General features: G+C 34.9%; 1 protein-coding gene across 4 annotated transcripts in view; it reads right to left on the bottom strand.

Annotated features, from left to right (window-relative positions):
• Positions 1-14169, bottom strand: part of CNTN5 (contactin 5) — a 1371648-nt gene that overhangs the window by 511331 nt on the left and 846148 nt on the right. For 3 of the 4 annotated variants that reach the window (XM_060303945.1, XM_030883710.2, XM_060303947.1), the window contains one exon: positions 4773-4994. The exons of the other annotated variant lie outside the window; for it this stretch is intronic. In XM_060303945.1, the coding sequence (XP_060159928.1) occupies positions 4773-4994 (222 nt within the window). The remainder of the gene's footprint in view (positions 1-4772; positions 4995-14169) is intronic. 4 annotated transcript variants of the gene reach the window in all.

Below are 14169 nucleotides of genomic sequence, written 5' to 3'. Positions count from 1 at the left end.
TCTTGAGTCCAGCTCAAATTTTTTAATTTATTTCCCTGGCTCTACTTCCTCACCTCAACCAAAATTCAATGACTCACTGTTGTACTTTTCTGGTAGCCACCTTGTTTGCCTTCTCTTCTGACTTGCTCCTGCTGTTGGAAATCAGCTACCATGTTTTGTGCTACCCTATAGACAGGCCCCCTGAGAATGACCTCTGGCCAAAGCCAATGAATAATTGAGACACTCAGTCCAACCGCCCTCATCAACCGAGTCCTGTGAACAATTGTGTGAGGTAAGTGAGCTTACAAGTGGATCTGTACCTATTTGAGCCTTGAGATAAAACAGGAGTCTCATCTTGTGAAAGACACAGAACCAGAGGACAAGTTAAACCACATCTGTTTTCCTGACCCACAAAGGTTGTGAGATAATAAACATATAACTTTTGTTCATTTTGTTGATATCCTCACCATACTTCTATATTTGCTACAGAGCATTCTTCTCACAATATTATGATTTTAAGGTTTTCTTTATAAGTTTCATCTATTTTATTTTTCTGTGTTATCTTGCAATTATTTTAACAGGTTGGTACTCTTTTTAGGCATCGAGTCCCTATAATCAGTCAAGCTTTGTTTACTCAGGCCCAAATTAAGCATTTTCCTTTGGAACAGAAGTCAGATGAAAACCAGAGTCTTTTGTAACCTAATGTTGGAAGTCATATAGTTATATTCCATTACTTTTGTCATAATCTATTCTCTAGAAGCAGGTTACTAGCTTCAGCCCACAGTGGAAGAAAAGGGATTACACTGTAAATACCAGCAGGTGGGAATCACTGTGACCTGTTTTATAGTCTACCTACTACAGGTGTCACCATATTATTTTCATATTTTATATTTTAAGAAATAAATTATCACACTGTTGAGGTAATCTGTCTTCCCTATCCTGGTACCATTTACCTGCTCTCCTTTCCCCTTTGTCCTCAGAGGTAAATGCTATAGTCACTTGCTCTCTCAAGTTCATATATTAAAAATTGCATTATATATAGTTATCCATGAATATTATATTATATTTTTATTTTTTACATAAATGACATCATATGTAATATTCTGTAAATTTCCTTGCTCACTACTATATTTTGAGGTATATCCATTTTTTTTCATAAAGATATGGTCTATTCACTTTAACAGTCTTAATTTTTCAATGAACGAAAAACACAGTTTATGTATCTATTCCCCTTCTGATGGACATGTGAGTTGTTTCCAACTTTTTGCTATTAAACTTACATTGCAGTGAAGTACTTTTTTACTTCCTTGTGCATGTGTGGGAGAGTTTATCCAGGTTTTGCATACAGAAGTAGAATTGCTTTCCCAAATTGATCTGCAAACACCACTTTTATGTTTCTCAGAAAAATCTTAACCCTATCTGGGGTACTTTGGGGCTTCACTCTGAGCAGAAGTGGGATAACTTTCTATTCAGGCTCTGTTAGTTTTCTCATTTTTCACAAGAGCATGTCAACTCCAGCTTTACTCTCTATTAAGTCTAAAGGGAATTACCTGACAAAAGCTGTATGTCAGGCTCTTGTCAGAGAGAACAAACTCAAAGTCACATCTAGCCAAGATCTATCAAATGCTCAGATGAGAAAACAATACTTATGGAAGATTACTTGGAAAATACTCAGACTATCCATTCTGCCTGATACTCTAAATATGGATTAAACTAGAGCAGCAAAGGATTTAAATTATATCAAACTGGTCCCTAGCCTAGAGCCTCGCCACTCAAATTATGGTTCACGGATCAGCAGCATCACCTGGAAGCTTTTTATAAATGCAGATTATATAGCCCTCCCCTCCTGATCTGTTGAAAGGGGGCATATTTTGACAAGACTCTCAAGGGATTGTATGTATGTTAAAGATTAAAGGAAGAGCACAGTCTTAGATAATTACTTCTAATTTTGTTGTTGATGATTGGGTTTCATCTGCCTTTACTGAAGCAGATGAAACTCATTTTTATGTATACAATAACAATAATGTTCAGGTCATTGACCATTACGTCAAATATTAAACTGTAAATGAGGACCTGCCAGAAAAATTTGTCTAATCTAGCATCAGAAATAGCTGCATTTCTACTGAGTAACTGATTCATTTTCATCCTTGAAAGAGTGGGAAATGTGTAACTGATCAGAGTTTCTTTTTCTTTAACTAATTACCACAAATGGGACTAACCTATGACAGGCATACAGACACTTTGAATTAGTCTCAAACTTGGCTCCATTTTATGTCTCAGTATTGGCTGTTTTCATCATTTTCATATGTTTTAATTCACATTTTCTAGCTGTATTCTATGTATCATTGCGAACCACATTAACTTATATTTGGAACAAGAGAACAAAGGAGTAGTACATGAGGTGATACCAAATTATACCAAATACAATAGTATCCCATAGTTCTGATCACTCAGTCAATACATTCTTTCTTGGTGTCATCCTATAAAATAATGAATAAGGCCTAAAGAAGACAAATTCCAACACATCTCTGCCTGATGAGTATGACATTAGAGTTAATGTAATGGATTTTTAAAAAAGAATTTATATTTTAGAGCAATTTACAACAAAATGAGAAGGCAGAGATTTCTCATCTACCTCCCTTCCCCCCACATGCATACTTCTCCCATTATCAACATCACTCACCAGAATGATTCATCACTCACAGAATGAACATCACTCACATTTTTACCAAAGATGAACCTACATTAACACATCATAATCACCAATAGTCATAGTTTATGTTAGGGTTCACTCTTGGTGTTGTACATTCTATAGATTTGGACAAATGTATAAGGACATATATCCATCATTATGATATCATTCAGAGTATTTTCACTGCCCTAAAAATCATTTGTACTCTGTTTATCCATCTCTCCCATATGATAAGAGTATGTCTAGTTTTATAAGAAACTGCCAAACTATCTTCCAAAGAGGCTGTATTATTTTGTATTCCCAACAGCAAGATATGAGAGTTCCTGCTGCTTCACATCCTCAGCAGCATTTGGTGTTTTCAGTGTTCTGGATTTGGATCCTTCTAATAAGTGTGTAGTGGTATCTCATTTTTGTTTTAATTTTCATTGCTGTGATGACGTAAGATGTGGTGTACCTTTTCATATAATTATTTGCCGTCTGCATATCTTCTTTGATGACATGTCTGTTAAGGTTTTGGGGTCATTTTAAACTCATGTTGTTGAAGTTCTTATGTTGATTTTTAAAAGTACTTTGTATATTTAAATAACTGTCATTTATCAGATGTGCCTTTTTGCAAATATTTTCATCGAGGCTGTGGCTTGTCTCCTAATTCTCTTGATTTTTTTTCACAGAATATATTATGGAAACTTAAAAATTTATAAGTACGTTGAAAAATAAAACACTTTAAGGAACAAACACCATACTTAAATAAAATTTAAATGCCAGCACTATGAGATGATGCTCCACATGGCAACAATTGGCATAATCATGAGGGATGAGTTTGCCTGGGTTTGGTACCACAACCTAATTTGAAATTTCTAGGATTTTTCCAAGTAGTTTAGTTCTTACAAAATGTTTCTCTAAATATTTAGTCTTTTATCAATCATAATTGAAATATAGCCCAAAGTGTATTGTACTTAAAATCAGTAGATATATGAATGAAATTGTTTACTTATTAGAAGTGTGACCTTGTCAAAGATACTTATCTGCCCCCTGAGTTTCCATTTCCAAAGAAGACAGTAATAATATCCACTTCAAATGTTTGTTGACAGTATTATTGATATAAGCTATGCAAAAGAGACTGACACAGAACCTGGTAATAATCAAGCACTAGTGCTTCTCTCTGTTAATTAGCCTTGTACTGTTTTGTTGATATATCCAAAAATGACAAAGTTAGAGAACATTTAGAAAATGTTGTTCAAACCATAATGTTAATAGCTGCATAGTCATCCTGAATTTAACTGATTTCTTAGTGTTGGACATTTGAATAATTTCTTATTTTCTACTCATAAATGCTAAGTATATGCTGATATCTCTGTGTACATTGTTTATTATTTCCTTATGCAAAACACATTTCTAGAAATAAAATATGAGATTGAAGGATATGACTGTTTTGAGGTTCTTGAATTTCATTGTCAAATTGTCCTTCAGAAATTTAATATTTTTGCTTTCAGTATATGAATTTATTTAGTCTTAATCCTAAATCAGAATTGGAAGCAATTGTAATTAAATACATAAAAAAAATTTTGAAATAGGTGTGGAACATAAGACTAACTTATGACCAAGATAGCCTTAACATTTTCCTCAGCTTCACTTAACATTTGACAGGTTTCCTCCTGACTATGTTCCCCTAACCTCCATTTTCTTAGAGCATTTACTTTATAAGAACTGCAGTTATAAATTCCTTCTTTGCTTCTGTGAAATGTAAATCTTTACCCAGTCTCTTACCAGTTTTAAAACCCAAGAATGTCTTTCTCAAGGACCTGGGAGCCATTTTTTTTTTTGAAATGTAATCATCAAAAAAGAGAGGGTTCCTATTTCCCAGACTCTATAAGATGGTAAGAGGCTAATTTCAATAAGCACCAATGGCCTTATCACACTGGCCAAACTCCTCCTTAATGTCCTCCACCTTTCCAGATCTTAAAAACTCACTTTCTGTTTCACAGGTGAGTTTAACCTCTCTCCTCTATTGCAATAGGCTTAACTCTTACTGCAATAGTCTTGAATAAAGTCTTTTTTCCCTGCTTAACTCCAACAGGTGCAATTTTCTTTTGACACTTACCATCTTGTTTGAAGGCATCTGAGGAATGATAAAGATTGATGGGGGAATAATAATGTTGAGCTGCCCCTCGCCAGTTCGGTGAAGAAACACTCAGTGTTCCTAATGGAGGACTGCTGTATCGTGGTCTAGTCTTTGAACCATAGAGGGATGAAGATGAACTCTTCTTAATTCTTAGCAAAGTAGCATATGAAGTAGAGAGACTAGGAAGAGTTCCAGAGTATTCTGTAAAATAATAATAATGAAAAGTGAATTCTGAGGAAACTGGTTTTTTTTAATGAAAATTTTTCTTCTGAAGACATTGTTGAAAATCTCCCTTGGAGATGCAATGAAATGCAAACTACAGTGGGAATGGAAAAAATAAAATATTAAAAATATATTTTAAAACATTTTCTGAAAACTCTACTAGTTATAAAGTTGGTGTTTTGCAAGAAAGAAAGAAAGAGAGAAAAAAGACATGAAGGAGGAAAGAAAAGAAAGGAAAGGAGGGACTTCCCTGGTGGCACAATGGTTAGGATCCACCTGCCAATGCAGGGTACACGGGTTTGAGCCCTGGTCCGGTAAGATCCCGCATGCCGTGGAGCAACTAAGCCCATGTGCCACAACTGCTGAGCCTGCACTCTAGAGCCTGTGAGCCACAACTACTGAGCCCACGTGCCACAACTACGGGAGCCGGCACACCTAGACCCCGTGCTTGCAACAAAAGAAGCCACCGCAATGAGAAGACCGTGCACCACAACGAAGAGTAGCCCCTGCTCGCTGCAAGTAGAGGAAGCCCATGCACAGCAATGAAGACCCAATGCAGCCAAAAATAAATAAATTAATTAATTTTTTAAAAAAAGAAAAGGAAAGGAGGAAGGAAAAGAGAAAAAGGAAGGAAGGAAAGGAGGAATGAAGGAAAAAAGGAAGAAAGGAAGGGAGGGAAGAAGGACGCAATCTGTCCAAATTTCATTTCTTTTATTTTCTTTGTCAGGAATATTTGGTCTTAATATTAAAATATCCATTCACACACATTAAATCAGTTCTTTATTATTTAAAAATGAGAAAAAGAGGAAAACAGCATTATCAATTACATTCTACAAATATAGATCGGATCTTCATCACCTAAAGTTTATCATATAGTAGGAAATGTGTCTAATGAAGCATATATATTTGCACTAGACTGTAAGTTATGCCTCATGTTCTTGAAAAGCAGTCAAATCCATTATGGAATGTAAAAAAAAAAAATAGATGGAATTTGTTTTGTAGAGTTTGTTATATATAATCTATATAACAATATTATTAAGTAGGAATACTATTATGAAATTCCTACCTTTGATGATTATTGAGAAACATATTGCCCATATTTTACTTTAATCTCCAAGATTTTTCATTAGAAAAGATATGCATATTGCCTGAAGTAGATTGTACTGACTCTCCTTTACGACCACAGGGAAGTCAATTTGGTGTATAGATCAAACGTTTAAAAACACAAACTAATTATGATGAATTCTGAAAAACAATTAAGAATTGGATTTTTTCTATGTCTAATATCGGCTGTATTCGACAATTCATTGATTTTGGAAGTACCCTTAGGAGACAGACATTTTTGGTCAGGGTATTTGACATTTCAACTTAATGGATGTTAATTTAATTTTGGATAAAAAATAATGTATATTTGTGAGTAAGCTTTCTCACAATTAAGATTATTTAGAATCATTATCCTGTCTCATAGAGATATTTTGGAATGCATGAAGCATTTCTGTGATTTGAAAATAACCCTTTAGGTGTTAAGCATCAAATCAAATTTAACATTTTCTGTTCTGTGAAATTGTAAATATGATTTCTCTGAAACTCAAAAAGGTATATTTTTAGATGCACTCCACCTTTAAAATGAGCATGATATGTGTAGTCCAATCCCATCAGGAGCTGTTAAGAGATTCACGTCCTTTAGTCTTTGTGTTCAACCACAAGTCTGGTAAAGATGGATCAATTTTAACTGAAAATAGCTAGGCTCTCCTGGGCAAACTATATGAGAACAGATTATGGGTAGACATAAAATCTCCTTTAAAACCTGAAATTAAATGCAAGTTTTGGCACCTAGAGGTGTAAGGTAATGAAAAGAGAATGAGTTTCTTTAAAGTATTTTGTAGTTGTAGTCTCTGAAACTACTCATTTCTCTGTGTAGTCTTTTGCTTTTGTTTTAGCTGCCTACCTTGCTCATATACAAAAGAAATAAAGAACTGTCCCATGCTAGTGTTTAAAATTAAAATGGAGTATGAGAATGTGGCTTATAGTTCTTAAAGCTAGATAAGGATAATCAATGGAAAACTAGAAAGGCCACAGTGAAGTTCAAAAAAGCCAGGATAATGCTTGTAAAACATATATATATATACACAAAATGCATACTGTCCAAGTGGTACAATAATTGGCTTATGACACTCCATGTAATTAGAGATGAACCAAATTAGGATTTGGTTGTTGTGTTTCACAACAGGATTTCATTTGTTATGTAATCAGTTGCATCTGTTGCTGTAGAAATTACTTTTTCATCAATTAAAGTGACTCCAAATCTGCTACTAGAAATTTAACAGTTTATTCATTCATTCATGTATTCAAAAAGCGTGTAATGAGAACTCAGTAGGGGATAAGTGTGAGGGATACAAGGATGAACAAATATAGTTGTCCCCTCATATCTGCAGATTCTGCATCCACAGATTCAACCAACCACAAATCAAAAATATTCAGGGAAAATAATTTCCAGGAAGTTCCAAAAAGCAAAACTTGAATTTGCTGCACACCAACAACTATTCATATAGTACTTACATTGAACTAGGTATTGTAAATAATCTAGAGATGATTTAAAGTATTCAGGAGGATGTGTGTGAGTTATATGTAAATACTAATCCATTTTATACAAGGGCCTTGAGCATCCTCAGATCTTGGTATCCAAAGGAATCTTGGAACCATTGCCCCATGGATTCTGAGAGAAAATAGTATTGCATCAGCCTTCAAGGAGCTTATGATCTAGTGGAGAAGAAAGGTAACTATGTGTGCAACTTTAGTGTGAGAGAAAGGTAAATTCAGGAACCTATGGACTCTCATCCACAGCCACAGAATCCTCTCATTCAGCCTAGGGACATCAGAAAATGATTTTCAGATGAAATACTATCCAAACTGAGCCCTGAAAGCCTGTTAGTGATTAGCTCACCAAAACTCTGTGTAGGAAAATAAAGATATTCTATACAAAGGGGAGAAAGTATATGAAGAACTGGAAAGGAAAGGCAGCATGTCATACTTGGTAGATTAAAATAGTCTGGAACCCAGGGTTAGAGGCATACAGATGAGAGAAGAGGTAAGGCTGGATAATTAAGCAAGGGACCAGTGATGAAATGTATGTCATGCGAAAATGGAAAGAAAACAATATGCATTTTAGAAAGATCACTCTGGCTAAAGTGCCATTTGAACTAAGACAAAAGGAAAAAAGACTACCCAAGAGCCTAAAACTGTAAAAAAGCAAAGATTAGTCAGAACTGAGAAGGTGATCATCTGTATGGGAAGGAAATAAATAAAATTACTGACAGATTGAATTGAAGGCAAGGAAGGGAAAGTAAGAAACTAAGGATGGTCTGTGCTACAAAAAATGGATAAAAATGCAGGAAAAGCACATGCTTGAGATGAAAGCTCAATAATTCAGATTTGGGCAGGTAGAGAGTTAGAGGTGCTTCTAACGCATTTATGTTGATTATAAAATTCTGTAAACATAAAGGCTCATGAGAGATTATTAAATGGTAAACAAAGAGGTGGTTATAAAAACTATGAGAATTGATAAATTTGCCAATGAAATAGGTAAAATGAAAACTTGAGTGTTTAAAATGGTAACCTGAGGAGCACCAGCATTTCAAATAAAAGCAGAGGTAGTAGAACCTGGAAATGAAAGAGGAAAAGCAGAAAAGTGGGACGTCATTGAAGGGAAGGGAAGGGAAGAGAGTCTTTCAAAGCAAATGGGAGAGCAGTAGACAGTGTTTAAAGATCAGTGTAGAGAGGCTGCCCTGAAAAGAGGGGATGCCCAGCAGTATCAAAGCTGCCCTACTGCTCCACATACAATGCACAGTTGTACGTGAAAGTGGGGTCAGAGTCAGGCGCTAAAGAGGACTTTCCAGGCTCTGGAAAGAGTCTCAAACCCCTAAACTGCCATTTCCATTGCATTAGACGTAAAGACCCTAGACTTAGCTGGTAGCCTCCATTAGTCTCCTGGTCTGAGAGCAACTGATTATTAATTCAGTGAGGTATCCCTCTCTCAAGGGCATTTTTAATTCTTCTACCTGATGCCATTCTAGCTGCCCAGGCTTTTTTTCTGACATCTCTGATTTTCCCACTCTGCAATCCCAGTTCTGGGGATCCTCAGCTCTGGAAAATAGATATATTAGCATAAATAAATGGGAAATGGTGTTTCAATTACAGAACTTTTATATTTACATCTTATCTTCTGTCCTCAAGCTCCATACCTTGTTGGATCTCCTGATGATGTTACTTCCTATTTCACTGAGAAATTAGAAGAAATCAGAAGAAAGTGTCCTTCACATGCTCCCACCACCTGTATGTACACTCATATACCCTGCCTTGCATTCACTGATATGCTATGGATAAATAGTCTGTGTACCTATTAAAGGCCAGTTGTGTGCATTGAATCTCATTCCATCTTATCTTGACTCCTGAAGGACATTGTTCTAGAAATTTCCCTCTCTCTCCTTCAGCATCAATCATTGTCTCCCTGTTAGATCGTTCCCATAACTGTACAGAAATTCCTCTAACCTTAAAAGGGCCACCTTGACCTACCATTTCTTCCACTTATTTTCCTTTACATCAAGACTTCTTGAGAAGAGCTATGGATGGTCATTGTGTTCAATTCCTCTTCCCCGCTTCTCCCTTGAGCTTATTCCAAGCAGCCTTGCCTGTACCACTCCACAATAAAGACTCTCTTCCAAGTTAATAGTGACCAGGTCACTGCTAAATGTAAGGATCAATTATCACTCTACTAGGCCTATCAGCCATGTGCAACATGGATAACGATTCCTTTTTTCTTTAAATATTTTCTTCATGTGATTCTGGGATACTGCAATCTCATGTTTTTATTCCTATTTCATTGGATACTCCTTATTTCCTTGCCTAGTTCTTCTTTGTCTCCTCAACTTCTAAATGTTAGTGTACTATAAAAAAAAAAGTCTTCTCCACTTACACTAGCTCTTAAATGCTCTTGTTCATGAACATCAACTCCTTCCCAAATGAATTCCACGTTTACTATAGTCTCAGTTACTTGGTCCCTGCTCCAAGTCTTTGATATTCCAATATTTCCTACTCTTAACTCCTTCTCCTAAGTAATGTCTCTTTGCTCACTCTCCTTTAGTGGTTCTGCCTCAGCTCCTAAGAATTTCCTGACCTCTGTCCTAAAAGACATCTCTCAAAATAGATCATTTGGTAAATATTACTCAGGGTTCAGAATCTGTTTTTGGTCATCACTTCAAGAACTGTTATTTAAGAAATAGGAGAGTAGGTTGGGTCTAAATTCTGAGCCCAGGATTTCAAAGAAGCTTAGTGAAATATAAATACTAAGTGACAATCCAGTGGTCTCTGGACTGAATTCCTTCCACACATAACTCCTTGCTTGCTTTCAGCAAGCTCAAACATCATTTTCTCCCAAATTCACTATTTTCTCACTCAACATTCATTGATTTTTTCAACATCTCTTCATTGAATTTCTACTAAGTGTTGGGAACTGGGGATACAGTTGCAAGTAAATCACATGTGGTTCCTGACTTCATGGAATTTACAATCTGGGAGTATTGGTAGAAGATTACACTTGAGTAAAGCATTAATAGAGGAATATTAAATAAACAAAAAAAATTATTCTTAAAAATATATAAAACCAAGAACTATGATACATATAATGAAGAAAAAGGAAAACAAAGAAAGCAGAGTGTCCCAGGAGGAAGCTTGTCTACAACATTTAGTTTTCTTTGCTGACATCATGACTGAGTTACTGGGAACAAAATCTCTTCTCTTGGCTGTGGTGTGTACATCTTCCTCCTACACCTTGGCCACTCGTTTTATTGAATGAGAATTTTGGATCTTTCAGTAAACCTGTCTGTATTATAGGCTCCGAAGTTAGATGGCCTCATTTAATCTGGACTCTACCCCACAGCAGCTCTGTGGCTTTGGGCAAGACATAAATGGCTCTGTGCCCCAATTTCCTTGTCTTTAGAATGGGGGATAACAATAGTACTTCCTTCACAGGTTGTTGTAGAGATTAAATAAATCAATACACATAAAGCACTTAGAACTTTAGAGTTTTACCTGGTTCACAGTAAGAACTCAATATATAATAAATATATTATCTGTACTTTTTAACATATGATATATATCTATATCTATTTATATCTATCTATATCTATCTATATCTATCTATCTATCTATCTATCTATCTATCTATCTATATATTATCTGCACTTTAGTTAACACCCTGTACTACTTTCTGGTGGACATAATTTTTTTCCAGTTTTATAGAGATATAATTAACATGCAGCACTGTATAAGTTTAAGGTGTACAACATAATGTTTTGACTTACATACATCATGAGATGATCTCCACAATGGGTTTAGTGAGCACCCATCATCTCATATAGATACAACATCATATAAATAGAAAAAAAACTTTTTTCCTTGTGATGAGAACTCAGGATTTACTCTCTTAACAACTTTCATTTATAAAATACAGCAGTGTTCATTATCTTTATAATGTTGTACATTCTATCCCTAGTACTTATTTATCTTATAACCAGAAGTTTGTACTTTTTGATCACCTTCATCCAATTTCCCCTCCCCCAACCCACCATCTCTGGTAACCATAAATCTGATCTCCTTTTTCATGGGTTTGTTTGTTTGGTTGGTTGGTTGGTTTTGAAGTATAAGTGACCTGCAATACTCTTAGTTCTTGGTAGACAAGATAGTGATTCAATATTTCTATATATTTCAAAATGATCACCATGATAAGTCTAGCTGTCATCTGTCACCATACAAAGATATTACATAACTGTTGGCTATATTCCCCACACAGTTCATTTCATACCTGTGACTCATTTATTTTTTAATTGAAAGTTTATACTGCTTAATCTTCCTTACCTATTTCTCTCCTCTCCCTATCTCCCTCCCCTCTGGCAACCACCTGTTTTTCCTCTGTACCTATGACTCTGTTTCTTTTTGGTTATGCTTGAACAGTTTTTCATTTATTTTTTTAGATTCTGCATACAAGTGAAATCACACAGTGTTTGTCTTTCTCTTTCTGCCATATTTCACTTAGCATGATATTCTCTAGGTCCATCCATGTTGTCACAAATGGCAAAATTTCATTCTCTTTTAGGGCTGAGTAATATTCATATATATATATATATAATATCATATCTTCTCTATTCATTTGTCTCTTGATGGGCACTTAAGTTGTTTCCATATCTTGACTATTGTAAATAATGTTTCAGTAAGCAGAAGGCTGCATATATCTTTTCAATTTAGTGTTTCATAGTGGCTGCACCAATCTACATTCCCATCTGGTGGACTTAATTGAATATTGGGCTTACTCTTTCCAGATTTGATTGGGTTACAAAGCGAAAGTATAAATACCAAATTTTAATACTCACTTTACTCTGAGGAATTAAAAGCGTGAAAAATGAAAGGGGAATAGTTAGACTTCTATTACCTTGACAGATGTATTCCCATGAGTGAGTTCCTAAGAAAAAATTGTGGCCACTGATGGAAACCATAGATCTACAGAAAACTCAAAGCCTATAAATTCTTGTGTTTATATTGGCTATATCAATACTTATCTATCTTTCTTCCCTATTCCTGTCCAGGATTTGGAAGGAAAAGTGACTCATAATTTCTTTCGAGAGAAATCTTCATCAGTTGCTCAAACTTTTAATGAATATTTATGCTGAAAGTGTCAGCAGAATCTTTATTATACATTAATGGATAATGATTAATGAATACATTAATCATTTTTTCTTCTATTTTCCCAATTCTTATAGATCAGACCTTAGGGAATGTGCATTACAGTTATTAAGTGGTCTAGAGATTTTCTGATAAAACTCAATTAACCTGGTGCTCTCACACCATGGAATTCCAGCTGGAGGTTGGGTATGAGTAAATATTAATACCTTTATTAAATATTTCCTAATAAAGTGACCCTGAATATTATCTGATCCAGGACAACTGCACTTATATTATTTAATAAAATTGTAGCCTATTAAGTCAGAATGGCATTGCCACCACTTCAGTCTTGGAACTAGAAGCACTGTTTTTTCACTAATTAAAAGGTCAGTTTATAGATGTGACATTGCTATTGAATGTAAGTAATATTCAAGAAATAAGGGATTAGAATTGGCAGCACTAGAATTTTATGGCAATATTTGTGAATAAATGAAAATGCCAATATGATAAAGGATACATTTTAAAATATTTAATCTCTTACCATATTTGAAATTTTCTGGTACCAACCATACTTCAGAATTCTATCTCTATTACTAAGTGTGAAAAACATATGTACCAGGAACTGAAAGCACTTAAAATCTTAATGAAAAAACTAGACCATCACTATTGGATTCTGTATTTGAATGTTTTCTGTCCATTATCCATAGAGTGCTGTTAATTTTTATAGCCAAACAAGGATAAGCAACAGCAAAAATTTATGGAATGACAGGTCTTTATATAAATTCATTTATTTCCTATAGTTCTAGTTTGATTTTAAATATTTATTTAAACTCTTATAAATATAAGTAAACTATAGCAGCAAGTGATATGTGATGTTCTGAAGAATATTAATGCTTAGTCACTGGCTCATAAGTCAGAGGAGCAAAGAGTACCACCATCTACTGATGACACTGTGTACAGAAAGAGCAGAAGTCATACAATATCTATGCCCACAGTGTGACTCAATTTGGCATCAAAGTCAGCATAAAGAAATTTCATATCTGATCTTTTTCAAGGTAATTGCTAAGGCTGTCCTCTCTTCGATAAGAATTAATGTTAATTGTGCAACTTTATCCTGCTACTGTTTTATGAAGCCTGCAAGGATGGATGCAACACCTCAGTGAAGCCAGTCATGTGAAACATATTTAGAACTGGTTAATAATTTATAAATAATGTGCATCATTTCAATTTGGTTGTCTTCATCTATGGCAGAGGACAGTCTGATAGAGCCTGAGTCACATGGGTTCTATGTCTCAACTCAGCACTTTCTTCAAGAAGTGTATTATGTGTAAATTTTACAGTGTTTTAGCTGCAGGAGTAAGAAGGGAGTGCAGAGGATGAATTCACCATTTTTAAAGCACCAAAGTATAGCATCTAAACTGTAGTACTTTTCTTACTGACG

The sequence above is a fragment of the Globicephala melas genome, chromosome 8 (genome assembly GCF_963455315.2).
Source record: "Globicephala melas chromosome 8, mGloMel1.2, whole genome shotgun sequence".
Taxonomy (NCBI): domain Eukaryota; kingdom Metazoa; phylum Chordata; class Mammalia; order Artiodactyla; family Delphinidae; genus Globicephala; species Globicephala melas.
This window is presented reverse-complemented; position numbering and strand designations above follow the sequence as displayed.